General features: G+C 54.5%; 1 protein-coding gene across 1 annotated transcript; it reads right to left on the minus strand.

Annotated features, from left to right (window-relative positions):
• Positions 1-26,665, minus strand: CLDN15 (claudin 15). Its single transcript, XM_032978497.2, has 6 exons — positions 26,271-26,665; positions 24,182-24,410; positions 2,917-3,081; positions 2,584-2,665; positions 1,267-1,380; positions 1-743 (listed from the first exon to the last, which is right to left on the minus strand). The coding sequence occupies exons 2-6, from the start codon at positions 24,390-24,392 to the stop codon at positions 629-631; spliced, it is 687 nt and encodes a 228-aa protein (XP_032834388.1). The 5' UTR covers positions 24,393-24,410; positions 26,271-26,665; the 3' UTR covers positions 1-628.
• Between the last annotated feature and the right edge of the window lie 1,029 nt (positions 26,666-27,694).

Genomic DNA, 27,694 nt, shown 5'->3' on the forward strand with positions numbered 1-27,694 from the left:
CACCCCCCGCCAACTCTCTGTTCATCACCGGCGGGATTTAAAACTTTGTGCAAAGATATTGCCGTCGGGGCCCAGCAGGGGCGGCCTTGTAAAAGTCCTGGCCGCGGTTTGACGTCGTGACGCGGTGGCGGCCGGGGTCCTGACCCAGTGGAGGCCGGGGTCCTGACCCAGTGGCGGCCGGGGTCGTGACCCAGTGGCGGCCGGGGTCGTGACCCAGTGGCGGCTGGGGTCCTGACCCAGTGGCGGCCGGGGTCCTGACCCAGTGGAGGCCGGGGTCCTGACCCAGTGGCGGCCGGGGTCGTGACCCAGTGGCGGCCGGGGTCGTGACCCAGTGGCGGCTGGGGTCCTGACCCAGTGGCGGCCGGGGTCCTGACCCAGTGGCGGCCGGGGTCCTGACCCAGTGGCGGCCGGGGTCGTGACGCGGTGGCGGCCGGGGTCACCGTTAAACCTCCCAGAATCCTTGCGCGCTGCTGGCACTGTTGGAGGCTCGGACGTCACCGAGGGAAGTCTTGGGGGGGGGAAGAAGTTCACGAGGACCCGGTCGCCAGTGCAGGGCCTCCCAGACGACGGGGTTGGTGGTGGGTGGGAGGGTGGGGCGGCCTTCTGGGGGAGCCACCATGTCGGGCCGCTAGACGTAGCCCTGCCGGGCGTACGTCTGCCCCTCCATGTCGAGGATCGTCCGTGGGGTGGCAGTGCTGATCGGGGTCGCCGCACGCGCCGCCGAGTACTTGAACGTGTGGTCTCTGCGGAGTGCATGGGGGAGGGTGGATGGGGAGGGGGGGGTACCAACACTTTACCCCACCGGTGCACGTGACCTGCGATTCCAGGCCAAACAATTGCTGATGCCCCCGCTCAGCATTGCTCGCCGCTGTCGGAGTGACGCTCATTGAGTCACCACGCGAACGGGAGGGCGACCGCTGTGACCTCACAATGGACCGTTGTGACTTCACAATGGACACGTGGTGTAGCAGCAAAGCCAACACGTGGACACCACGCCTCCTTCCCACGTCACTCGGTCCGTGCATGTGAAATGCACAAGCATTGTTATTTCACTCATCCCGTCAGCCACACACACACACACAGACACACCGCCACGGCGATGGTTCACCGTGAGGACGACCACCATTGACTCTCCTCGTGAGTGGCCACGATGTAGGTCAAGCAGGCCAGGCCCTCGTTCTGAGGGCAAAGGTTTTGATAAGGGAACCTCTGCTCCGAACTCTGACCTTGCGCGTGACGCAAGGCATCGAGGCTCAGCCCAGTTACCTCTGCGTAGACGAACGGGCCCCAGTACAGCAGACGCAGCACAGCAAGCCGCCGCCTAAGATGGCCAGACCCGAGCCGGCCCAGCCCATGTACAGAGCCGGCCCCAACTCATACCTGCAGGCAAAAGACAAAGATATGTTTGTCCCACGTATAGCCTCAACAGACTTTTGGGGCAAGTTGCTGTTCGCAATTTGTAGCACCTATGGAGGCCGGCCGACACCTTTGCACACGAGGGGGTGGATGGCCAACACCACGCCCGCCCACCGGCCCTGCTGCCTTTGTGTACACGCACAGGTACCTGTGTACACACACAGGTACCTGTGTGTGTACACACACACACACAGGTACTTGTGTACATACACAGGTACCTGTGTACACACACAGGTACTTGTGTACACGCGCAGGTATTTGTGTACACACACAGGTACTTGTGTACATACATACACACACGTACACAGGCTCAGGGTTGAGGTTATGGTCAGGGTTTGGACCTGTGTGTGCTGGATTGATAGTGCCAGGGTCAGGACCTGTGTGTGCTGGATTGATAGTGTCAGGGTCAGGGTCAGGACCTGTGTGTGCTGTATTGATAGTGCCAGGGTCAGGTTCAGGTCCTGTGTGTGCTGGATTGTTAGTGTCAGGGTCATGACCTGTGTGTGCTGGATTGATAGTGTCAGGGTCAGGTTCAGGACCTGTGTGTGCTGGATTGTTAGTGTCAGGGTCATGACCTGTGTGTGCTGGATTGATAGTGTCAGGGTCAGGTTCAGGACCTGTGTGTGCTGGATTGATAGTGTCAGGGTCATGACCTGTGTGTGCTGGATTGTTAGTGTCAGGGTCAGGACCTGTGTGTGCTGGATTGTTAGTGTCAGGGTCAGGGTCATGACCTGTGTGTGCTGGATTGATAGTGTCAGGGTCAGGGTCATGACCTGTGTGTGCTGGATTGTTAGTGTCAGGGTCAGGACCTGTGTGTGCTGGATTGTTAGTGTAAGGGTCAGGGTCATGACCTGTGTGTGCTGGATTGATAGTGTCAGGTTCAGGTTCAGGACCTGTGTGTGCTGGATTGATAGTGTAAGGGTCAGGGTCAGGACCTGTATGTGCTGGATTGTTAGTGTCAGGGTCAGGGTCAGGACCTGTGTGTGCTGGATTGATAGTGTTAGGGTCAGGGTCAGGACCTGTGTGTGCTGGATTGATAGTGTCAGGGTCAGGGTCATGACCTGTGTGTGCTGGATTGTTAGTGTCAGGGTCATGACCTGTGTGTGCTGGATTGATAGTGTCAGGGTCAGGGTCAAAGGCTCCTGCGAGGTCAGCACAAGCACTCACTTTGTGCCGGCGTAGAAGGGGTCGAAGAATTCCGCAACCACCTGCGCCGCGTACCACGACACCGCGATGATGGCGCTCAGCCCTGCCGGACACGCAAAAGACAAAGGTCCCCCGTGTAGCCTTAAAAGATTGTTGGGGCAAGCGCTGTTAACGAGCACCTACGAGGGCCGGCACGCCTTTGTCTCCACAGTGACGATGTTTACACACCGCACCAGGTACTCATTTGAGGCTGAGTCGCACACACGCATGCACGGGTAAAGCTCCTCCATGTAGCCTTGACAGACTGTTTTGGGGGCCAAGCGCTGTCCAGCGGCCACGGGCGCGGTCTCTCACCTTCCAGGATGTAGATGATGCCCGCGGAGAAGACGATGCGACCCTTCACCTCGGCGTCGCTGCTCACGATGTTGGTGCAGCGCATGCCCAGGAAGGCGAGCAGCGTGCCGAAGAATCCGAGCACGATCGCCGTGATGACCAGAGCCCGGCACGCCTGCACGTGGCCTGGTGTACATTGGGGGGCGGACGGGGAGGGCAGGCGGACAGACCGGGTTTAGATGGGCGGAGGGTTAGACGGACGGACAGAGGGTTAGATGGATGGACCCACGGATGGACGGATGGAGGCACAGACGGACGGAGGGTCAGACAGATAGATGGACAGAGGGTTAGACGGACTGGTCAGACGGAGGGTTAGATTGACGGACGGCTGGAAGTATTATCTACAGAACAACGGACGGATGGTTTTACAGACGGCCTGCTGGATGGATGGGTAGGTGAACGCATGGAAAAGACAAACGGACAGATTCGCGCACAGACGGCGAGACGGACGAACGCGCGGATGGATAGACAAGAGTCAGCATGGACCTAGAGATGGGTAGAAGGTCAGACAGACGGGCAAATAACTCGACTTGGCTTTACGGCCCCAATAAACATTCAAAGGGGCCCTTGTCTGCGCATGGCCGTGATGTCAAATCAGCGTCTGAATTATCGCTGCGAGCAGACTAAAGCCCTGGGGACTCTGGATTTGCTGAAGTAATCTCGAGATAACGCCAAGAGCTCTGAGCAAACACCACGGGCGTTGGGGGGTTGGGGGGTTGTGGGGGGGGGATGAGGTAACGATTGCCACAGAGACGGTGAGACAACGTGGCCTGACCGATCTCGGCCGCTTTACGACTGTCATCCTCGTCTCCGACTGATAGGCCATCCAGCTGACGGCGCTAATTGGTGTACCGCGAGGCCAAGGCGGCCGGGGGTTGGGGGTTGTGGCGTGGGCGGCGCAGCATGGCGGCCCAGGGTCAGAGGTCGGACCGGTGCCCGAGGTTGGTAGGGGCCCGGCGGACGGTGAATGTTCGCTGGCGACGTGAGACCGGCGCTCCTTAGCCGCAAGCCAACGTCGGTTTAGCTATTAAATTAATAAGACAGTGAAAGAAAGTTCGTATTTTTTAGCCCCACTGAGCTGCGTGGCTCCCTTTTATTCTTTTCTTTTCAAGATTTGAAGCTTTCGCGACTGCAAGGATCCACACTCTTTGGTTCTATTCGGTAAAGTCACGTAGTAGGTAAAAAAAATAAAACAACAGTAATCACGACGTTTCGGCCGCAACACAAGTGGCCTTCATCAGGTGAAGGGACACGTGCTGTCACGAAGACAGCGTTGGAATTGAGAAAGTCAAGCCCAGGTCGAGTCCTTTAAGCTGTGTGGGAGGAAACCAAACGCTTTGACAAAGGAATTAGCGTAAAGTGCTGATAGAGCGCCTAACACGGGGGAGGGGGAGGGGAGATTACAAACGTTGTTTTGAAGGGAAATAAGCTGCTGCGAAAGTTTGGTATATCACTACTTGTATAAATATACTGTACCATTGGAAATTAGTTTGGTATGATTTAGAACATCTTTCCAATGATTGCTTAATTTGAAAGCATCTTCTCGGTTGAAATTGTGTCTGTGTTTTCTTTTACAGAAGCGACCCTGGCGTCTCTCGCGAACAATAGCTCAACGAAGTTGGCCTATCCATCATCATCATCACCACGTGGACATTTAAAGCAGTAGCCAGATACTCGAAACGCGTGTTTACTAAATGTGCAGGGGAAAAACCCCGGAGGAAACCGGAGAAAAAAATATCCACGCGACCATGGAGAGAGAGAGAGGGAGAGAGAGAGAGACGCAAACTCCGAATATACAGCAGCAGGCATCGTCAGGGTCGGGATCGAACCCACGATCTCCTGCATACCAGGCGAGGTAGTTAACATCTCCTAGCCACCGTGATGATGATGATGAGAGAGACACGCAAACTCCGAATATACAGCAGCAGGCGTCGTCAGGGTCGGGATCGAACCCACGATCTCCTGCATACCAGGCGAGGTAGTCAACATCTTGTAGCCACCGTGATGATGATGAGAGAGAGAGATGCAAACTCCGAATATACAGCAGCAGGCGTCGTCAGGGTCGGGATTGAACCCGTGACCTCCTGTATACCAGGCGAGGTAGTCAACATCTCCTAGCCACCGTGATGATGACGAGAGAGAGAGAGACGCATACTCCAAATATACAGCAGCAGGCATCGTCAGGGTCGGGATTGAACCCGTGACCTCCTGCACACCAAGCGAGGTAATTAACATCTCGTAGCCACCGTGATGATGATGATGAGAGAGACACGCAAACTCTGAATATACAGCAGCAGGCGTCGTCAGGGTCGGGATCGAACCCACGATCTCCTGCATACCAGGCGAGGTAGTCAACATCTTGTAGCCACCGTGATGATGATGAGAGAGAGAGACGCAAACTCCGAATATACAGCAGCAGGCGTCGTCAGGGTCGGGATTGAACCCGTGACCTCCTGTAGACCAGGCGAGGTAGTCAACATCTCCTAGCCACCGTGATGATGACGAGAGAGAGAGAGAGACGCATACTCCAAATATACAGCAGCAGGCATCGTCAGGGTCGGGATTGAACCCGTGACCTCCTGCACACCAAGCGAGGTAATTAACATCTCGTAGCCACCGTGATGATGATGATGATGAGAGAGACGCAAACTCCAAATATACAGCAGCAGGCATCGTCAGGGTCGGGATTGAACCCGTGACCTCCTGCACACCAGGCGAGGTAGTCAACATCTCCTAGCCACCGTGATGATGATCGAACCCACGACCTCCTGCATACCAGGCGAGGTAGTCAACATCTCATAACCACCGTGATGATGATCGAACCCACGACCTCCTGCACACCAGCCGAGGTAGTCAACATCTCCTAGCCACCGTGATGATGATGATGATCGAACCCACGACCTCCTGCATACCAGGCGAGGTAGTCGACATCTCCTAGCCACCGTGATGATGATCGAACCCACGACCTCCTGCACACCAGGCGAGGTAGTCAACATCTCGTAGCCACCGTGGCGCCGATGTTACCGACGTCGGCGCATCACCTGGGCGTGCAGCGGCCCCGAGCCCTCTGGCGTAACAGGTCGATGCTTTTGCTCTCACGCTTTGCAACGGGGGTTCGACGCGACGATGCCATGAGGCCTGGCCTGCGTGAAAGTGGGGCGGGTCACGGCTTCCGGCACGGGGATTTTTCCAGTGGCAATTTAAACTCGAGTGAGAAGTCGTCGTTGTCGTTGTTGTTTTGCTATTGAGAGCAAGACATCGGGATCCACCCGCTCCCCACTCCACTCCACTCCTCACTCGCTCACTCACACGTGGGGGGGAGGGGGGTCATGATGACTCTCGTGGTGGTGATTTCCGGCACTGGTGAAACTCGCGACACGACCGCCCGGTCGATCCGTTCGATGGGCGGCCTCCGGAAACAAAATCCCCGGCGGGCGAGCTCGCGAGGCGCTCGGACGGCACGTCAGGTCGCGGACGCCTCGCGTTCTTGCAGTCGCTTGCAGAGTCCCCGCAAACACGACGTGCACAGAGAAGGGGACTGGAGAATGGAGAGGAGGTGAAGAGGAGGTGAAGAGGAGATGAAGAGGAGGTGAGGCAGAAGGAGGAGGAGAAACGAAGAACGAAGAGAGGAAGATCTTCTTTGGTTCTTTCGGTAAAGTCACCACGTAGAATGAGAATAAAATAATAAATTGATAAAATAAAATAACGCAATTAAATTCTCACGACGTTGATGAAGGCCGCTTGTGTTGTGGCCGAAACGTCGTGAGCATTTTATTGTGTTATTTTATTTTATCAATTTATTATTTTATTCTCATTCCACGTGGTGGTGACTTTACCGAAAGAACCAAAGAAGATGAATCCTTGCAGTCACGAAAGCTTTAAATCGAAAGAAGAGAATAAGAATGAAGAAGAATGAAGAGAATAAGAATGAAGAATCAGAAGTACGAAGAATAGAAGAATAATGAGAATAAGAATGAAGAATGAAGAGAAGAAAAGGAATGAAGAGAAGAAGAATGAAGAGAAGAAGAGGAATGAAGAAGAATGAAGAGTAGAAGAAGAATGAAGAGAATAAGAATGAAGAAGCAGAAGAATGAAGGATGGAAGAATAATGGGAAGAAGAAGAATGAAGAGAAGAAGAATGAAGAAAAATGAAGAAAAATGAAGAGTGGAAGAATGAAAAAGCAGAAGAATGAAGAATAATGAGAAGAAGAATGAAGAGAAGAAGAATGAAGAGAAGAAGAGGAATGAATGAAGTGGAGGAGAATGAAAGCACGAATGAAGAAGCGAGAAGAGCGGGAGGAAGAATTGAAACTCGAGTTGCGTCAACGAATCGAACAATAATCGTCGGTCCCGCAAGCGCCGCTTTGCCCCGATCCCCCGGCCTTTGAGAGCGACTCTCAGGACCCCGGCACCCCTCACGCCGCACGGCCCGATGAGGAGACGGCGCCGCCGCTTCCGCCGATCCCCGGCGAGACATCCGGCGTCTAAAAAAATAAATAAAAAATGAAACGACCCCCGGAAGGGCCGGGCCCCGAGCGCCCTGGGCCCAGCCGCGTGAACTCCTCCCCGGCCCCTCGCCAGCCGCCCCCTTTTCCCTCGCCGAGGGCCGAGCCCATCGGGTAATGGCGGGCGATCGCCGGCGGCGGCTGGCCGCGTCGAACGCCCGAATTTGATCGCCGAGGACGGGCATCGAGGGTCAGTTTCAGGTTCTCGCAGGGCCTAGGCAATTCTGTCTAGTAGACCTTCAGCGATGGCTGCCTACGGTTTGTCGCCGCCGCCGCCGCTGCCGCCGCCCAGCATCGCTGCCACAGCTACCGGCGCTGTCACCGCGCTTGATTCTCAAGCGTTCAGGCGCCGTCCAGCCGGCCGGAGAGATGCCGTTACTGCTGGCGCGTTGTGCGGAAGGGCACCATTTGCAGGTGTTTATTTGCTCATCTTGCGGTGAAATGAAGGGGAAAAAAAAACCACTGGAAAAAAGTTAATCTCCGCCGTTAATTTCTCCCTCGCCTCATGAAACAAAGACAAAAAAGCAATTGACGTTAACGCGACTCTGCCTCTGTCTATGCACACCGTGCACTATTCTTGCAATCCATGAATGTATATTCATTCAAGAGGATATCTTGGTAACGTTGTTCTTTTCTTTTTATCATACAAGCCAAAAAGCACACATGGGTGGAGTTTTTTTTTCCGTAGGCCCTTTAAGTTTCCGTAGGCCCTAGGCACAAGTGGCTACTGTGGTCTGCTGGATGATACGGCTCTGGTGGGTGCCCGAGTGGGTCCATGACCCATGGACTTGGGCAGGAAGTGACTGGTCGGCATGGACCACGCCAACGATTGTAGGGATTCGTATTATTTGGGTCTTTTGGTAAAGTCACGTAGATAGGCTCAAAGGAAATAAGAAACAAACGAAAAAAATATTCGTTAAAAACTACGACGTTTCGGTCGCAACACAAGCGTCCGTCATCGGGAAGAAAATAATTGGGGGAGATATCCGCTGAGGCAGACTGTTTTAAAGGTTTAAAATGTGCGTAGCCCAAGGGTCATGAACGGAGTGGGCGGGGCTGGTTATGTTAATGTGAGAAATTAGCATAATGTTAATGTGAGACCGGAGGGCGACCACTATGAGGGTTCGGAGGTGGTGGCTATGTTAAGGAGGCTGATAGGCCTTCTGTACAGCCCACATGGGCTTGTAATCACCGACATGCTGCTCAGGCATCGGCATATCCCATACAATGTCACGGTTGCTCTCCGGGTGCAAGAAAGGCCATCCGCTGGACTATTTATTGCGATGGAACAGCAAACGCGGGCCCACGTCCTTGACACCAGCACCTACCGTGGCGGTGAATCAACTCATGGCCGTCGGTTTATCGTCTTATCTTATCCTATTTTAGATTTATTGAGCACCTCAGCACAGGGCACGCTCCATCACAAAGTTTAAAAAGCGGCAAGAAAAAACAGGGTGATTCAGATGAAAAAAGGCGTGCAAGGGTCGAGGAATTATTGACCGTGACAGGGGGGCTCATGAGTAGCTCTTTTTCAGAAGCGACCTGGTTATCAGAAATGATAGCTCGCACGCAGTGGTGGCTTACCATCATCATCAGCATCACGTGCACATTTGTAGCGGTAGCGAAATGCTCGAAACGCCGCGACGTCGATTCTACATGTGGAGGGGGAAGAAACTGGCGGACCCGTAGGGAAATCCACGCGAGCACAGGGAGAGAGCCGACTCCAGATATACCGCAGCAGGCATTGTCAGGGTCGGGATCCAACCCACGACCTCCTGCACACCAGGCGAGGTAGCCAACGTCTCCTAGCCACCGTGATGATGATGATGAGAGAGAGAGAGAGACGCAGACTCCAAATATACAGCAGCAGGCATCGTCAGGGTTGGGATCGAACCCACGACCTCCTGTATACCAGGAGAGGTAGTCAACATCTCTTAGCCACCGTGATAATGATGATGATGAGAGAGAGACACGCAGACTTCAAATATACAGCAGGCGTCAGGGGTCGGGATCGAACCCACGACCTCCTGTAGACCAGGCGAGGTAGTCAACGTCTCCTAGTCACCATGATGATAATGAGAGAGAGAGACGCAGACTCCAAATATACAGCAGCAGGCATCGTCAGGGTCGGGATCGAACCCACGACCTCCTGTATACCAGGAGAGGTAGTCAACATCTCTTAGCCACCGTGATAATGATGATGATGATGAGAGAGAGACACGCAGACTTCAAATATACAGCAGGCGTCAGGGGTCGGGATCGAACCCACGACCTCCTGTAGACCAGGCAAGATAGTCAACGTCTCCTAGCCACCGTGATGATGATGATGAGAGAGAGAGAGACACGCAGACTCCAAATATACAGCAGCAGGCATCGTCAGGGTCGGGATCCAACCCACGACCTCCTGTATACCAGGCGAGGTAGTCAACATCTCCTAGCCACCATGATGATGATGAGAGAGAGAGAGAGACACGCAGACTTCAAATATACAGCAGGCGTCAGGGGTCGGGATCGAACCCACGACCTCCTGTAGACCAGGCAAGATAGTCAACGTCTCCTAGCCACCGTGATGATGATGATGAGAGAGAGAGAGACACGCAGACTCCAAATATACAGCAGCAGGCATCGTCAGGGTCGGGATCCAACCCACGACCTCCTGTATACCAGGCGAGGTAGTCAACATCTCCTAGCCACCATAATGATGATGAGAGAGAGAGAGAGACGCAGACTCCAAATATACAGCAGCAGGCATCGTCAGGGTCGGGATCGAACCCACGACCTCCTGTAGACCAGGCGAGGTAGTCAACATCTCATAGCCACCGTGATAATGATGATGATGAGAGAGAGACACGCAGACTTCAAATATACAGCAGGCGTCAGGGGTCGGGATCGAACCCACGACCTCCTGTAGACCAGGCAAGGTAGTCAACGTCTCCTAGCCACCGTGATGATGATGATGAGAGAGAGACACGCAGACTCCAAATATACAGCAGCAGGCATCGTCAGGGTCGGGATCCAACCCACGACCTCCTGTACACAAGGCGAGGTAGTCAACATCTCCTAGCCACCGTGATGATGATGATGAGAGAGAGAGACGCAGACTCCAAATATACAGCAGCAGGCATCGTCAGGGTCGGGATCCAACCCACGACCTCCTGTAGACAAGGCGAGGTAGTCAACATCTCCTAGCCACCGTGATGATGATGATGATGAGAGAGAGAGACGCAGACTCCAAATATACAGCAGCAGGCATCGTCAGGGTCGGGATCGAACCCACGACCTCCTGTAGACCAGGCGAGGTAGTCAACATCTCCTAGCCACCGTGATGATGATGAGAGAGAGACACGCAGACTCCAAATATACAGCAGCAGGCATCGTCAGGGTCGGGATCCAACCCACGACCTCCTGTATACCAGGCAAGGTAGTCAACATCTCCTAGCCACCGTGATAATGATGATGATGAGAGAGAGACGCAGACTTCAAATATCCAGCAGGCATCGTCAGGGTCGGGATCGAACCCACGACCTCCTGTAGACCAGGCGAGGTAGTCAACGTCTCCTAGTCACCGTACGGTGTCGTTTTTGTTGGCATGGAACGTGCTGGGTTTTCACGTTTTTGTTGGCTGCGCTTGTGCACCCAGTGGCAACGCGGCGGCGGTGGCGGCGGCGACAGCGGCACCAAATAATTGTGCCAACGTTAGGCCCGGCGTTTGGAACGTTTGCCCGGCCAGGTGGACGGATGGAAAGACTATCTATGGAACAACGGACGGATGGATTTACATACGGCTGGCTGGCTGGATGGATAGGTTAATGCATGGAAGGACAAACATCCAGGTGGATGGATGGAAAGACGGTCTGTTGAACAACGGATGGATCGATTTACAGACCGCTGGCAGGATGGATCAATAAGTGAACGCATGTAAAGAGTCTACATCATGAGGCCTCCTTTGCCAGTACCAAAATATACTCATAGGGGTTTTTTCCCCTTTCATCTGGCAACAAAACTGACACCTTTTGCAAGGAATCGTGTTTACATTAACCGCAATACTTGCAGTCAAATGCAAACAACGAAACAATACTCTGATAACTTATGCATTGCAAAACCAGCCAGGCCAACAATACAGTTAGACACTTGCCTGGCGGACCACGAATTTCTGAAATTCTATGGAACAACGGGCGGATGGATTTACATGCGGCTGGCTGGATGGATAATTTCTGAAATTCGTGGTCCGCCAGGCAAGTGTCTAACTGTGATGTTGGCCTGACTGGGTTTTGCATCACGTAATTTTTTTCTTAGGTTTGTTGAATTCTCGCCTCTCATCTTCTTGTTGTATTTACCTCCGTGTAAGTTTAACGCTCTCTGTGTGTTGCGTTGATGTCGCCCTCTATGCTCCCTCGCTATTTGTTTTTTTTACACCTGATGAAGATCGCTTGTGTTGCGGTCGAAACGTCGTGATTGGTTTATTTTATTTTAATAGAATTTCATGGTATTCCTACCGTAGGAATACCATAAAATCACTCATTGGTTGCTCGAAAAAAACAATGAGTAATTTATGCAGTCACGAAAGCTTTAATTCTTGATTAAACTTATGCATTTCTGTGACCAGTCGCAAGCTAATCACTCAGTTATTTCAATGCTAAATTCGCCTAGTTATTTCAATGCTAAATTCTCCTGTTTGATTTGTACTAGTTGCCTCGGTGAATGTATATGCTCTGACTTTAACATAGCTATTTCTGTGACCAGTTACAAGCTAATCACTCGGCTATTTCAATGCTAAATTCTATGCTAATTCCTTTGTCAAGGAATGCCTCAGCGGATGTGTATACTTTAGCTTAGCTATTTTTAATGAGCCATTTCAATGCTAAATTCTATGCTAATTCCTTTGTCAAGGGGTGCCTTTGCGGATGTGCATGCTTTAACTTTAACATAGCCTTTTCTGTGACCAGTCACAAGCTAATCACTCAGCCATTTCAATGCTAAATTCTATGCTAATTCCTTTGTCAAGGCGCTTTGTTTCTTCTCACACAGCTTAAAGGTCGTGATCTCAGCGTGGCTTTCTCACTCCAGCGCTGTCCTCCAGACAGTCTCGTCTCCTTCACCTGATGAAGGCCGCTTGTGTTGTGGCCGAAACGTCGTGAGAATATTATTGTGTTATTTTATTTTATCAATTTATTATTTTATTCTCATTCTACGTGGTGGTGACTTTACCGAAAGAACCAAAGAAGATTATGCATTGTCCTTGAGACCGATTGCTCCATACCAGAGACATTTTCATCTGGTTGAACACCATACGAGACTAGGCTCCAAAAACACGGGGAGGCGTTTGCTTAAAGGAGGGGCGACAGATTTTGCGGTTTGCGGGCTCATCGTCGGTGGCGTGAGTGCCGGTCGTCTTTGGTCATTCAACAGAGACAAAGATTCCACCCACCACCGCCCCCGCATCACACACACCCCTCACGCGTGTAGCCTCCAACAGAGTTTAGGGGGCAAGTGCTGTTAGTAGCGAGTAGCGGAACCTATGAAGGTAGACACAGACAAAGATCCCCCGTGAAGCCTCTACAGACTGCTGGGGCAAGTGCTGTTAGTAGCGAGTAGCAGCAGCTATGAAGGTAGACACAGACAAAGGTCCCCTGTGTAGCCTCCAACAGAGTGTAGGGGGCAAGTGCTGTTAGTAGCGAGTAGCGGAACCTATGAAGGTAGACACAGACAAAGATCCCCCGTGTAGCCTCTACAGACTGTAGGGACAAGTGCTGTTAGTAGCGAGTAGCAGCAGCTATGAAGGTAGACACAGACAAAGGTCCCCCGTGTAGCCTCTACAGACTGTAGGGACAAGTGCTGTTAGTAGCGAGTAGCAGCAGCACCTATGAAGGTAGACACAGACAAAGGTCCCCCGTGTAGCCTCCAACAGAGTGTAGGGGGCAAGTGCTGTTAGTAGCGAGTAGCGGAACCTATGAAGGTAGACACAGACAAAGGTCCCCCCTGTAGCCTCTACAGACTGTAGGGACAAGTGCTGTTAGTAGCGAGTAGCAGCAGCTATGAAGGTAGACACAGACAAATGTCCCCCGTGTAGCCTCTACAGACTGTAGGGACAAGTGCTGTTAGTAGCGAGTAGCAGCAGCACCTATGAAGGTAGACACAGACAAAGGTCCCCCGTGTAGCCTCTAACAGAGTGTAGGGGGCAAGTGCTGTTAGTAGCGAGTAGCGGAACCTATGAAGGCTACCGGCACTGTGGCACGTGAGGGGGCGGGTGGGCCAGCAGTGGCGACGATCACTACACCACCGCACCGGGTACGAATTTGAGGCTGAGTCGACCTAGGAGAGGCCTAAGGACCGGTGGGCCCCCCATGAGCGGGAATCGAACTCGGGGTCGCCGGGTTCGCGAACCAGCTATGCCACCGCTCCAAAGACAAAGACAAAGATCCCCCGAATAGCCTTGACAGGCTTCGGGACAGGTGCTGCTATGCGAGTAGCACCTGCGTGGATACACGATGGGGTGGGTGGGCCAGCAACCACGCCCGGCCGCCTTTGTCTCCCCCCCCCCCCCAGTGGCGGCGATTACCACACCACCGCCCCCGGGTACGAATTTGAGGCTGAGTCGACCTAGGAGAGGCCTAAGGACCGGCTCAGATTACCGTCACACCGGTGTTGGTGGCCCGTGAGCGGGAATGGATGATCGGGTCGCCGGGTTCGTAGCGCAGCGTCGCGCGCTAACCGCTACGCCCCGCCCCCCTCACCTAAACTCCTCCCCCCCCCCCAAAACCGCAATCGTCACAACAGACGCAGCGCGTCGCGTGACGTCAATCACCACGTGGGGATCAATCATTGCTCGTGTTAACGTCGCCAAGACGCGCAGCGACCATCGATCATCGCCGGGAAAAAAAAATGTAAAGAGCCTCGACACATCTGTGCCCTCCTAGGCGCAACATCAAATATTGAAAGACAAAGAGAGGAAATACCCTCTCCTCCCCCCCCAATCCCCATACAGATTTATAAAGCAAACATTTGTCCCCGGAGCGTGGTTCAAGGGGTTATCTAAGCATGTGTACACACACACACACACACGCGCACACACACACACACACGCGGCAGGTATGTGTCACGCTTTTGTGTGCGTGTGTGGTGTGTACACAGGTACAAAGGTACACACACACACACACAGCACCAACACACACACACACAGCACCAACACACACACACACACCACCACCAACACACACACCACCAATACACACACCACCAACACACACACACACCACCAACACACACACACCACCAACACACACACACACACACCACCAACACACACACACACAGCACCAACACACACACACACCACCAACACACACACACACCACCAACACACACACCACCAACACACACACACACCACCAACACACACACACCACCAACACACACACACAGCACCAACACACACACACACCACCAACACACACACCACCAACACACACACCACCAACACACACACCACCAACACACACACCACCAACACACGCACACACACACACCACCAACACACACACCACCAACACACACACCACCAACACACACACACGCGCACACAAACACGCACGCACGCACACACACGGCAGGTATGTGTCACGCTTTTGTGTGCGTGTGTGTTGTGTACACAGGTACAAAGGTACACACACACACAGCACCAACACACACACACACATACCACCAACACACACACACACCACCACGAACACACACACCACCAACACACACACCACCAACACACACACACACCACCAACACACACACACCACCAACACACACCACCAACACACACATCAACACACACACCACCAACAGACACACACACCACCAACACACACATCAACACACACACAGCACCAACACACACACCACCAACACACACACACCACCAACAGACACACCACCAACACACACACCACCAACACACACACCACCAACACACACGCCACCAACACACACACACACACACATCACCAACACACACACACACCACCAACACACACATCAACACACACACCACCAACAGACACACACACCACCAACACACACATCAACACACACACAGCACCAACACACACCACCAACACACACACACCACCAACAGACACACCACCAACACACACACCACCAACACATACACCATCAACACACAGCACCAACACACACACCACCAACACACACACCACCAACACACACACCAACACACACACACACAGCACCAACACACACAAACCACCAACACACACACAGCACCAACACACACACACACACCACCAACACACACATCACCAACACACAGACCACCAAAACACACACACCACCAACACACACACACACCACCAACACACACATCAACACACACAGCACCAACACACACACCACGAACACACACACACCACCAACAGACACACCACCAACACACACACCACCAACACACACACCACCAAAACACACACACACCACCAACACACACACACACACCACCAACACACACCAACACACACCACCAACACACACACACACCACCAACACTCTCACCACCAACACACACACACCAACACACACACACACAGCACCAACACACACACCACCAACACACACACCACCAACACACACACCAACACACACACAGCACCAACACACACAAACCACCAACACACATACAGCACCAACACACACACACACCACCAACACACACATCACCAACACACACACACCACCAAAACACACACACACCACCAACACACACACACACACCACCAACACACACACCACCGACACACACAGCACCAACACACACACACACCACCAACAGACACACACCACCAACAAACACAAAACCAACACACACACCACCAACACACACACCACCAACACACACACACCACCAACACACACATACCACCAACAGACACAAAACCAACACACACACCACCAACACACACACCACCAACACACACACCAACACACACACACACCACCAACACACACACCACCAACACACACACAGCACTAACACACACACACCACCAACAGACACACACCACCAACAGCCACAAAACCAACACACACACCACCAACACACACACCACCAACACACACACCACCAACAGACACACACCACCAACAGCCACAAAACCAACACACACACCACCAACACACACACACCACCAACACACACACACGCCACCAACACACACCACCAACACACACACACACCACCAACACACACACACCACCAACACACACACACACCACCAAAACACACCACCAACACACACACACACACCACCAACACACACCACCAACACACACCACCAGCACGCGCTGGTCACCTGTGTGCCTGTCACAGCCGTGTGTGTAAAAGACAGAGATCCACCGTGTAGCCTGTAGCAGACTGTTGGGGTGGGGATGTGAGTGGGTGAATGAGTGGGTGGGTGAGCGAGTGGGTGAATGAGTGGGTGGGTGAGTGGATGAGTGAGTGGGTGAGTGAGTGAGTGGGTGAATGGGTGAGTGAGTGGGTGAGTGGGTGAGTGAGTGAGTGAGTGGATGAGTGAGTGGGTGAGTGAGTGAGTGGATGAGTGAGTGAGTGGGTGAGTGAGTGGGTGAGTGAGTGAGTGGGTGAATGGGTGGGTGAGTGAGTGAGTGGGTGAGTGGGTGAGTGGGTGAGTGAGTGAGTGGGTGAGTGAGTGGGTGTGTGGGTGGGAGAGTGAGTGCGTGAGTGAGTGAGTAGCTTGGTATATGAATGGGTGGGTAGGTGGGTGAGTGATTGCGTGGATGAGTGAGCGGGTGGGTTAGTGAGTGGGTTAGTGAGTGGGTGGGTAGGTGGGTGAGTGAACGAGTGAGTGAGCACGTGGATGAGTGAGCAAGTGGGTGGGTGAGCGAGTGGGTGGGTGAGCGAATGGGTACGTGAGTGGGTGGGTGGGTGGATGAGTGGGTGAATGTATGAGTGAATGAGTGGATGGGTGGGTGAGTGCGTGGATGAGTGAGTGGGTGGGTTAGTGAGTGGGTGGGTAGGTGGGTGAGTGAACGAGTGAGTGAGAGCGTGGATGAGCAAGTGGGTAGGTGAGTGAATGGGTACGTGAGTGGCTGGGTGGATCAGTGGGTGAATGGATGAGTGAATGAGTGGATGGGTGGGTGAGTGCGTGGATGAGCGAGTGGGTGGGTGAGCGAGTGGGTGGGTGAGTGAACGAGTGAGTGAGCGCGTGGATGAGCAAGTGGGTGGGTGAGTGAATGGGTACGTGAGTGGGTGGGTGGATGAGTGGGTGAACGGATGAGTGAATGAGTGGATGGGTGGGTGAGTGGGTTGGTGGATGAGTGGGTGAACGGATGAGTGAATGAGTGGATGGGTGGGTGAGTGCGTGGATGAGCGAGTGGGTGGGTGAGCGAGTGGGTGGGTAGGTGGGTGAGTGAACGAGTGAGTGAGAGCGTGGATGAGCAAGTGGGTAGGTGAGTGAATGGGTACGTGAGTGGGTGGGTGGATGAGTGGGTGAACGGATGAGTGAATGAGTGGATGGGTGGGTGAGTGGGTTGGTGGATGAGTGGGTGAGAGCGTGGATGAGCAAGTGGGTGGGTGAGTGAATGGGTACGTGAGTGGGTGGGTGGATCAGTGGGTGAATGGATGAGTGAATGAGTGGATGGGTGGGTGAGTGGGTTGGTGGATGAGTGGGTGAACGGATGAGTGAATGAGTGGATGGTGGGTGAGTGCGTGGATGAGCGAGTGGGTGGGTGAGCGAGTGGGTGGGTGAGTGAACGAGTGAGTGAGCGCGTGGATGAGCAAGTGGGTGGGTGAGTGAATGGGTACGTGAGTGGGTGGGTGGATGAGTGGGTGAACGGATGAGTGGATGGGTGGGTGAGTGGGTTGGTGGATGAGTGGGTGAACGGATGAGTGAATGAGTGGATGGGTGGGTGAGTGCGTGGATGAGCGAGTGGGTGGGTGAGCGAGTGGGTGGGTAGGTGGGTGAGTGAACGAGTGAGTGAGCGCGTGGATGAGCGAGGGGGAGAGAGAGTGTGGGAGAGAGAGAGAGAGACACGGGGAGAAGTGTGGGAGTCGACCTGTCGCCCCGTACAGAAACCCTGCGGTCACGGAGTTCGTCTGGCCAAGGCCACGCGCTCGCTCGCTCCTTTCGCAAGAGCAGCCACGTGCGCCCCTGCCCCCTGCCTTGCCCCCTGCCTTGCCCCCTGCCTTGCCCCCGTGCCTTGCCTCCTCCCCCCACTGCGGTCGCTACTCCACTTTTCGCGTGCGCTTGTACGAGTTAGGGAAACTCCGTGAACTCGCGAACGCGTTGACGAGGCACGTCACGACCCCCCCCCCCCCGCTGAGCTTGTGAGCTCTCGGTCGATTGGCACGGTTGGCTACGTACGGTGTGAAGGAAGTTCAATGTACGTGCACGCATAGAGACCCAGACTCAACACTGCACCATAGACTTAACACTACACCATAGACTCAACACTGCACCATAGACTCAACACTGCCCCATAGACTCAACACTGCACCATAGACTCAACACTGCACGATAGACTCAACACTGCACCATAGACTCAACACTGCCCCATAGACTCAACACTGCACCATAGACTCAACACTGCACCATAGACTCAACACTACCCATAGACTCAACACTGCCAATAGAATCAACACTCCACCATAGACTCAACACTGCCCATAAACTCAACACTACCCATAGACTCAACACTGCAACCATAGACTCAACACTGCAACCATAGACTCAACACTGCACCATAGACTCAACACTGCCCATAGACTCAACACTGCAACCATAGACTCAACACTGCACCATAGACTCAACACTGCCCATAGACTCAACACTGCCCATAGACTCAACACTGCCCATAGACTCAACACTACCCATAGACTCAACACTGCACCATACACTCAACACTGCACCATAGACTCAACACTGCCCCTAGACTCAACACTGCCCATAGACTAAACACCGCCCCATAGACTCAACACTGCACCATAGACTCAACACTGCCCATAGACTAAACACTGCCCCATAGACTCAACACTGCCCATAGACTCAACACTGCACCATAGACTCAACACTGCACCATAGACTCAACACTGCCCATAGACTCAACACTGCCCATAGACTCAACACAGCACTATAGACTCAACACTGCACCATAGACTCAACACTGCACCATAGACTCAACACTGCAACCATAGACTCAACACTGCACCATAGACTCAACACTGCACGATAGACTCAACACTGCACCATAGACTCAACACTGCCCCATAGACTCAACACTGCACCATAGACTCAACACGACCCATAGACTCAACACTGCCCCATAGACTCAACACAGCCCATAGACTCAACACTGTACCATAGACTCAACACTGCAACCATAGACTCAACACTGCCCATAGACTCAACACTGCACCATAGACTCAACACTGCCCATAGACTCAACACTGCACCATAGACTCAACACTGCCCATAGACTCAACACTGCACCATAGACTCAACACTGCACCATAGACCCAACACTGCCCCATAGACTCAACACTGCACCATAGACTCAACACTGCACGATAGACTCAACACTGCACCATATACTCAACACTGCACCATAGACTCAACACTGCCCATAGACTCAACACTGCACCATAGACTCAACACTGCCCATAGACTCAACACTGCACCATAGACTCAACACTGCACCATAGACTCAACACTACCCATAGACTCAACACTGCCAATAGAATCAACACTCCACCATAGACTCAACACTGCCCATAAACTCAACACTACCCATAGACTCAACACTGCAACCATAGACTCAACACTGCAACCATAGACTCAACACTGCACCATAGACTCAACACTGCCCATAGACTCAACACTGCAACCATAGACTCAACACTGCACCATAGACTCAACACTGCCCATAGACTCAACACTGCCCATAGACTCAACACTGCCCATAGACTCAACACTACCCATAGACTCAACACTGCACCATACACTCAACACTGCACCATAGACTCAACACTGCCCCTAGACTCAACACTGCCCATAGACTAAACACTGCCCCATAGACTCAACACTGCACCATAGACTCAACACTGCCCATAGACTAAACACTGCCCCATAGACTCAACACTGCCCATAGACTCAACACTGCACCATAGACTCAACACTGCACCATAGACTCAACACTGCCCATAGACTCAACACTGCCCATAGACTCAACACAGCACTATAGACTCAACACTGCACCATAGACTCAACACTGCACCATAGACTCAACACTGCAACCATAGACTCAACACTGCACCATAGACTCAACACTGCACGATAGACTCAACACTGCACCATAGACTCAACACTGCCCCATAGACTCAACACAGCCCATAGACTCAACACTGTACCATAGACTCAACACTGCAACCATAGACTCAACACTGCCCATAGACTCAACACTGCACCATAGACTCAACACTGCCCATAGACTCAACACTGCACGATAGACTCAACACTGTCCATAGACTCAACACTGCAACCATAGACTCAACACTGCCCATAGACTCAACACTGTCCCATAGACTCAACACTGCAACCATAGACTCAACACTGCACCATAGACTCAACACTGCACCATAGACTCAACACTGCACCATAGACTCAACACTGCACCATAGACTCAACACTGCGCCATAGACTCAACACTGCAACCATAGACTCAACACTGCAACCATAGACTCAACACTGCCCATAGACTCAACATTGCACCATAGACTCAACACTGCACCATAGACTCAACACTGCACGATAGACTCAACACTGCCCATAGACTCAACACGACCCATAGACTCAGCACTACCCATAGACTAAACACTGCCCATAGACTCAACACAGCCCATAGACTCAACACTGCACCATAGACTCAACACTGCACCATAGACTCAACACTGCACCATAGACTCAACACTGCCCCATAGACTCAACACTGCACCATAGACTCAACACGACCCATAGACTCAACACTGCCCCATAAACTCAACACTGCCCATAGACTCAACACTGCAACCATAGACTCAACACTGCAACCATAGACTCAACACTGCAACCATAGACTCAACACTGCAACCATAGACTCAACACTGCAACCATAGACTCAACACTTCAACCATAGACTCAACACTGCACCATAGACTCAACACTGCACCATAGACTCAACACTGCACCATAGACTCAACACTGCAACCATAGACTCAACACTACCCATAGACTCAACACTGCACCATAGACTCAACACTGCCCATAAACTCAACACTGCACCATAGACTCAACACTACCCATAGACTCAACACTGCACGATAGACTCAACACTGCACCATAGACTCAACACTGCACCATAGACTCAACACTGCAACCATAGACTCAACACTGCCCATAGACTCAACACTACACCATAGACTCAACACTGCCCATAAACTCAACACTGCACCATAGACTCAACACTACCCATAGACTCAACACTGCACGATAGACTCAACACTGCACCATAGACTCAACACTGCAACCATAGACTCAACACTGCCCATAGACTCAACACTGCACCATAGACTCAACACTGCAACCATAGACTCAACACTGCACCATAGACTCAAAACTGCACCATAGACTCAACACTGCAACCATAGACTCAACACTGCAACCATAGACTCAACACTGCACCATAGACTCAACACTGCAACCATAGACTCAACACTGCAACCATAGACTCAACACTTCAACCATAGACTCAACACTGTTTTCTATGCATCCTTTTTTTTTAAATAAACTACGACAAGTGCTGCATCTGCACTCAGCCCTCCTTGCAGTGTCTCCACGCAGAGCCACCGACCACTCAGCCCTCCTCCAGCGCCCTCCACTGCACCGTGGCTGGCACGGAGTGGCTCAGCTGCGCCTGTGCGCAGTCCGGAACGCCGGTCCACCCAGCCTGGCACCGACGGGAGGTGTCCAGGCCGCTGGCCTGAAGGTGCCGCTCCAGCGCCACCTTCCTCGCCCCGCGCATGGCGAGTTTGGCGTGGCCGGCTAGAACGCTGACCGGCCCCTGGGGATGTTGGGGTCCCTCCCGATCTCTCTCTCTCTCTCCCCATCCACCCTGTCCCTCTCTCTCTCCCCATCCACCCTGTCACCCCCCTATATCTATCTCTCTCTCCCCATCCACCGTGTCACCCCCCCTATCCCTCCCTCTCTCTCCCCATCCACCCTGTCACCCCCTATCCCTCCCTCTCTCTCTCCCCATCCACCCTGTCACCCCCCCCCCATCCCTCCCTCTCTCTCCCCATCCACCCTGTCCCTCCTCTCTCTCACCATCCACCCTGTCCCTCTCTCTCCCCATCCACCCTGTCACCCCCTATCCCTCCCTCTCTCTCCCCATCCACCCTGTCCCTCCCTCTCTCCCCATCCACCCTGTCACCCCCCCTTATCCCTCACTCTCTCTCCCCCATCCACCCTGTCACCCCCTATCCCTCTCTCTCCTCATCCACCCTGTCACCCCCTATCCCTCTCTCTCTCTCTCCCCATCCACCCTATCCCTCCCTCTCTCCCCATCCACCCTGTCGCTCCCCCTATCCATCCCTCCTCTCTCCCCATCCACCCTGTCACCCCCCCCCCCATCCCTCCCTCTCTCTCCCCATCCACCCTGTCACCCCCTATCCCTCTCTCTCTCTCCCCATCCACCCTATCTCTCTCCCCATCCACCCTGTCCCTCCCTCTCTCCCCATCCACCCTATATCTCTCTCCCCATCCACCCTATCAATCCCCTATCCCTCCCTCTCTCTCCCCATCCACCCTGTCACCCCCTATCCCTCTCTCTCTCTCTCTCCCCATCCACCCTGTCACCGCCTATCCCCCCCTCTCTCTCCCCATCCACCCTGTCACCCCCTATCCCTCTCTCTCTCTCCCCATCCACCCTGTCCCTCCCTCTCTCCCCATCCACCCTATCTCTCTCTCTCCCCATCCACCTTGTCCCCCCCTATCCATCCCTCTCTCTCCCCATCCACCCTGTCACCCCCTATCCCTCCCTCTCTCTCCCCATCCACCCTGTCACCCCCTATCCCTCCCTCTCTCTCCCCATCCACCCTGTCCCTCCCTCTCTCCCCATCTACCCTATCTCTCTCTCCCCATCCACCCTGTCACCCCCTATCCATCCCTCTCCCCATCCACCCTGTCACCCCCTATCCCCCTCTCTCTCTCCCCATCCACCCTGTCACCCCCTATCCCCCCCTCTCTCTCCCCATCCACCCTGTCACCCCCTATCCCTCTCTCTCTCTCCCCATCCACCCTGTCCCTCCCTCTCTCCCCATCCACCCTATCTCTCTCTCTCCCCATCCACCCTGTCCCCCCCTATCCATCCCTCTCTCTCCCCATCCACCCTGTCACCCCCTATCCCTCTCTCTCTCTCCCCATCCACCCTGTCACCCCCTATCCCTCCCTCTCTCTCCCCATCCACCCTGTCCCTCCCTCTCTCCCCATCTACCCTATCTCTCTCTCCCCATCCACCCTGTCACCCCCTATCCATCCCTCTCCCCATCCACCGTGTCACCCCCTATCCCTCTCTCTCTCTCTCCCCATCCACCCTATCCCTCTCTCTCTCCCCATCCACCCTATCAATCCAACCCCCCCTATCCCTCCCTCTCTCGCTCTCAGTCTCACCAGGCAGGTTCAGCATGGAGTCGAAGTCCCGGCAGTTGGAGACCCCCATGGAGTCGGTGGCGCACGCTTGCCACAGGTTCTCGTAGATGGTGTTGGTGGTGATGACGCTGCCCGCCACCGTCGACACCTTCCAGTAGTGGTTGGTGATGATCGTGCCCACCAGAGTCCACCCGGCGATGCACAGCAACGTGCCAACGACGTCCAGGGCCATGCTCGCGGAGCCCGGTGGCTGCGGTTGTGGGCGGTGCGGGTGGGGTGGGTGGGGGAACAGCTGAGTAGACCACCACCAGCACCAGCACCACCAGCAGCACCACCAGCACCAGCACTACCAACAGCACTACCAACAGCACTACCAACAGCCGGTTAATTCAACGGCGCCGAGGCCGCTGGGTTGGCAGGGCCAGTTGAGTGGCTGACTGGCTGGCGAGTCGAGTGTCTGATTGGCTGGCGAGCCGAGTGTCTGATTGGCTGGCGAGTGTCTGATTGGCTGGCGAGCCGAGTGTCTGATTGGCTGGCGAGTGTCTGATTGGCTGGCGATTCGAGTGTCTGACTGGCTGGCAAGTCAAGTGTCTGACTGACTGGCGAGTCGAGTGTCTGACTGACTGGCGAGGCGAGTGTCTGATTGGCTGGCGAGTCGAGTGTCTGATTGGCTGGCGAGTGTCTGATTGGCTGGCGATTTGAGTGTCTGACTGGCTGGCGAGTCAAGTGTCTGACTGACTGGCGAGTCGAGTGTCTGACTGACTGGCGAGGCGAGTGTCTGATTGGCTGGCGAGTCGAGTGTCTGATTGGCTGGCGAGTCGAGTGTCCGACTGACTGGCTAGCGAGTGTCTGACTGACTGGCGAGTCGAGTGTCTGACTGACTGGCGAGGCGAGTGTCTGATTGGCTGGCGAGTCGAGTGTCTGATTGGCTGGCGATTCGAGTGTCTGACTGGCTGGCGAGTCAAGTGTCTGACTGACTGGCGAGTCGAGTGTCTGACTGACTGGCGAGGCGAGTGTCTGATTGGCTGGCGAGTCGAGTGTCTGATTGGCTGGCGAGTGTCTGATTGGCTGGCGATTCGAGTGTCTGACTGGCTGGCGAGTCAAGTGTCTGACTGACTGGCGAGGCGAGTGTCTGATTGGCTGGCGAGTCGAGTGTCTGATTGGCTGGCGAGTCGAGTGTCCGACTGACTGGCTAGCGAGTGTCTGACTGACTGGCGAGTCGAGTGACTGACTGACTGACTGGCGAGTGTCTGATTGGCGAGTCGAGTGTCTGATTGGCTGGCGAGTCGAGTGTCTGATTGGCTGGCGAGTCGAGTGTCCGACTAACTGGCGAGTCGAGTGTCTGACTGACTAGCGAGTCGAGTGTCTGACTATCTGGCGAGTCGAGTGTCTGACTGACTGGCGAGTCGAGTGTCCGACTGACTGGCGAGTCGAGTGTCTGACTGTCCGGCGAGTCGAGTGACTGACTGACTGACTGGTGAGTCGAGTGTCTGACTGACTGGCGAGTCGAGTGTCTGACTGACTGGCGAGTCGAGTGTCTGGCTGACTGGCGAGTCGAGTGACTGACTGACTGACTGGCGAGTGTCTGACTGGTGAGTCGAGTGTCTGACTGGTGAGTCGAGTGTCTGACTGGTGAGTCGAGTGTCTGACTGACTGGCGAGTCGAGTGTCCGACTGACTGGCGAGTCGAGTGTCTGACTGACTGGTGAGTCGAGTGTCTGACTGGTGAGTCGAGTGTCTGACTGGCTGGCGAGTCGAGTGACTGACTGGCTGGCGAGTGTCTGACTGGTGAGTCGAGTGTCTGACTGACTGGTGAGTCGAGTGTCTGTCTGACTGGTGAGTCGAGTGTCTGTCTGACTGGCGAGTCGAGTGTCTGTCTGACTGGTGAGTCGAGTGTCTGTCTGACTGGCGAGTCGAGTGTCTGACTGACTGGTGAGTCGAGTGTCTGACTGGCTGGCGAGTCGAGTGTCTGACTGGCGAGTCGAGTGTCTGTCTGACTGGTGAGTCGAGTGACTGACTGGCTGGCGAGTCGAGTGACTGACTGATTGGTCAGTTTACTGACTGACTGATTGGTCAGTTTACTGACTGACTGATTGGTGAGTTCACCGTACCGTTAATCACCGTGCCCTCCGATGATGATCACCAAGGCCCGAGCCGAGCTGCTGTCCCTCTGCGCGTGTCTCCGTGTCCCCTCTGCGTGTCTCCGTGTCTCCTCTGCACGTGTCTCCGTGTCTCCTCTGCACGTGTCTCCGTGTCTCCGTGTCTCCTCTGCGCGTGTCTCCTCTGCACGTGTCTCCGTGTCTCGTGTCCCCTCTGCACGTGTCTCCGTGTCTCGTGTCTCCTCTGCACGTGTCTCCGTGTCTCCTCTGCACGTGTCTCCGTGTCTCCGTGTCTCCTCTGCGCGTGTCTCCTCTGCACGTGTCTCCGTGTCTCCGTGTCCCCTCTGTGTGTCTCTGTCCCCGAGAGTCGCCCGTTTAACGCCTCTTCTCTCGCAACGCCCCCTCGATTATGACAGCCCCTGCCGCCTTCCCTACCCCGCTCCTTCTCCTCCCCCTCCCTCCCCTCTCGTTCCCACTCTCCTCCCTCTCCTCTCCCTCCCTCTCCTCCCTCTCTACCCCCCTCAATTCTCTCCCTCTCTCCTCCCTCCCCTCTCCCTCCCGCTCTGCTCCCCTCCCTCCCCTCTCTCTCCCCTCCTCCCTCCCCTCTCCCTCCCCCTCTGCTCCCCTCCCCCTCCGCTCCTCCTCCCTCCCCCTCTCCCTCGCCCGCCCCTCCCCTCCTCCCTCCCCTCTCCCCTCTCTCTCCCCCTCTCCCTCCCCTCCCCCTCCCCCTCCCCCTCCCCCTCTCCCTCCCCCTCTCCCTCCCCCCTCTCCCTCCCCCCTCTCCCTCCCCTTCTCCCTCCCCCTCTCCCTCCCCCCTCCCCCTCCCCCCTCTCCCTCTCCCCTCTCCCTCCCCCCTCTCCCTCCCCCCTCTCCCACCCCCTCTCCCTCCCCCTCTCCCTCCCCCCTCTCCCTCCCCCCTCTCCCTCCCCCCTCTCCCTCCCCCTCCCCCTCCTCCCTCCCCCTCCCCTCCCGTCCCCCTCCTCCCTCCCCCCTGCCCACTCGCCCCTCCCTGGCCGGGTAACCTCCTAAGCCGCGGGTGCAAACCACGTGACTAGGGGATCCAGAGAGGCCGCAGTGAACGATGGGGCGACGTTTCGGGTAATGGAGCCTGCTTCAGGGCGAGTGAACGGAGAGGCCGGTCGAGGGTTGGGCCGGAGTGGACGATGGGCCGACGTTCCAGGCAACGGTCCCACTTCAGGATCCTACCGGGGGGGTCATTCGACCAGACTTCACCGTGCCGGTCGACAGTGCGGGAATGGCTGGTGAAAGATCCCCCCCCCCTCGTCCCCCCAACAAATAAATAATAAACTCCTACCCCCCCTCAAAAATAAATAAATATTCCGCCCAACCCCCCTCCCCATCATGAACCCCCCCATACACTACACTATACACTACACTATACACTACACCATACACTACACCATACACGATACTAC

Source organism: Petromyzon marinus, unplaced genomic scaffold (genome assembly GCF_048934315.1).
Source record: "Petromyzon marinus isolate PM22_M1 ecotype Great Lakes invasive population unplaced genomic scaffold, UKy_Petmar_22M1.pri1.0 PM_Scaffold_17, whole genome shotgun sequence".
NCBI lineage: Eukaryota > Metazoa > Chordata > Hyperoartia > Petromyzontiformes > Petromyzontidae > Petromyzon > Petromyzon marinus.

Coding starts and splice junctions, on each gene's coding strand:
- CLDN15 (XM_032978497.2), bottom strand. CDS start 24,392: ATGGCCCTGGACGTCGTTGGCACGTTGCTGTGCATCGCCGGGTGGACT. Junction 3,082..24,181: donor CTCCATGCTGAACCTGCCTG/GTGAGACTGAGA, acceptor AATGTACACCAG/GCCACGTGCAGGCGTGCCGG. Junction 744..1,266: donor GCCCGTTCGTCTACGCAGAG/GTAACTGGGCTG, acceptor TGCACTCCGCAG/AGACCACACGTTCAAGTACT.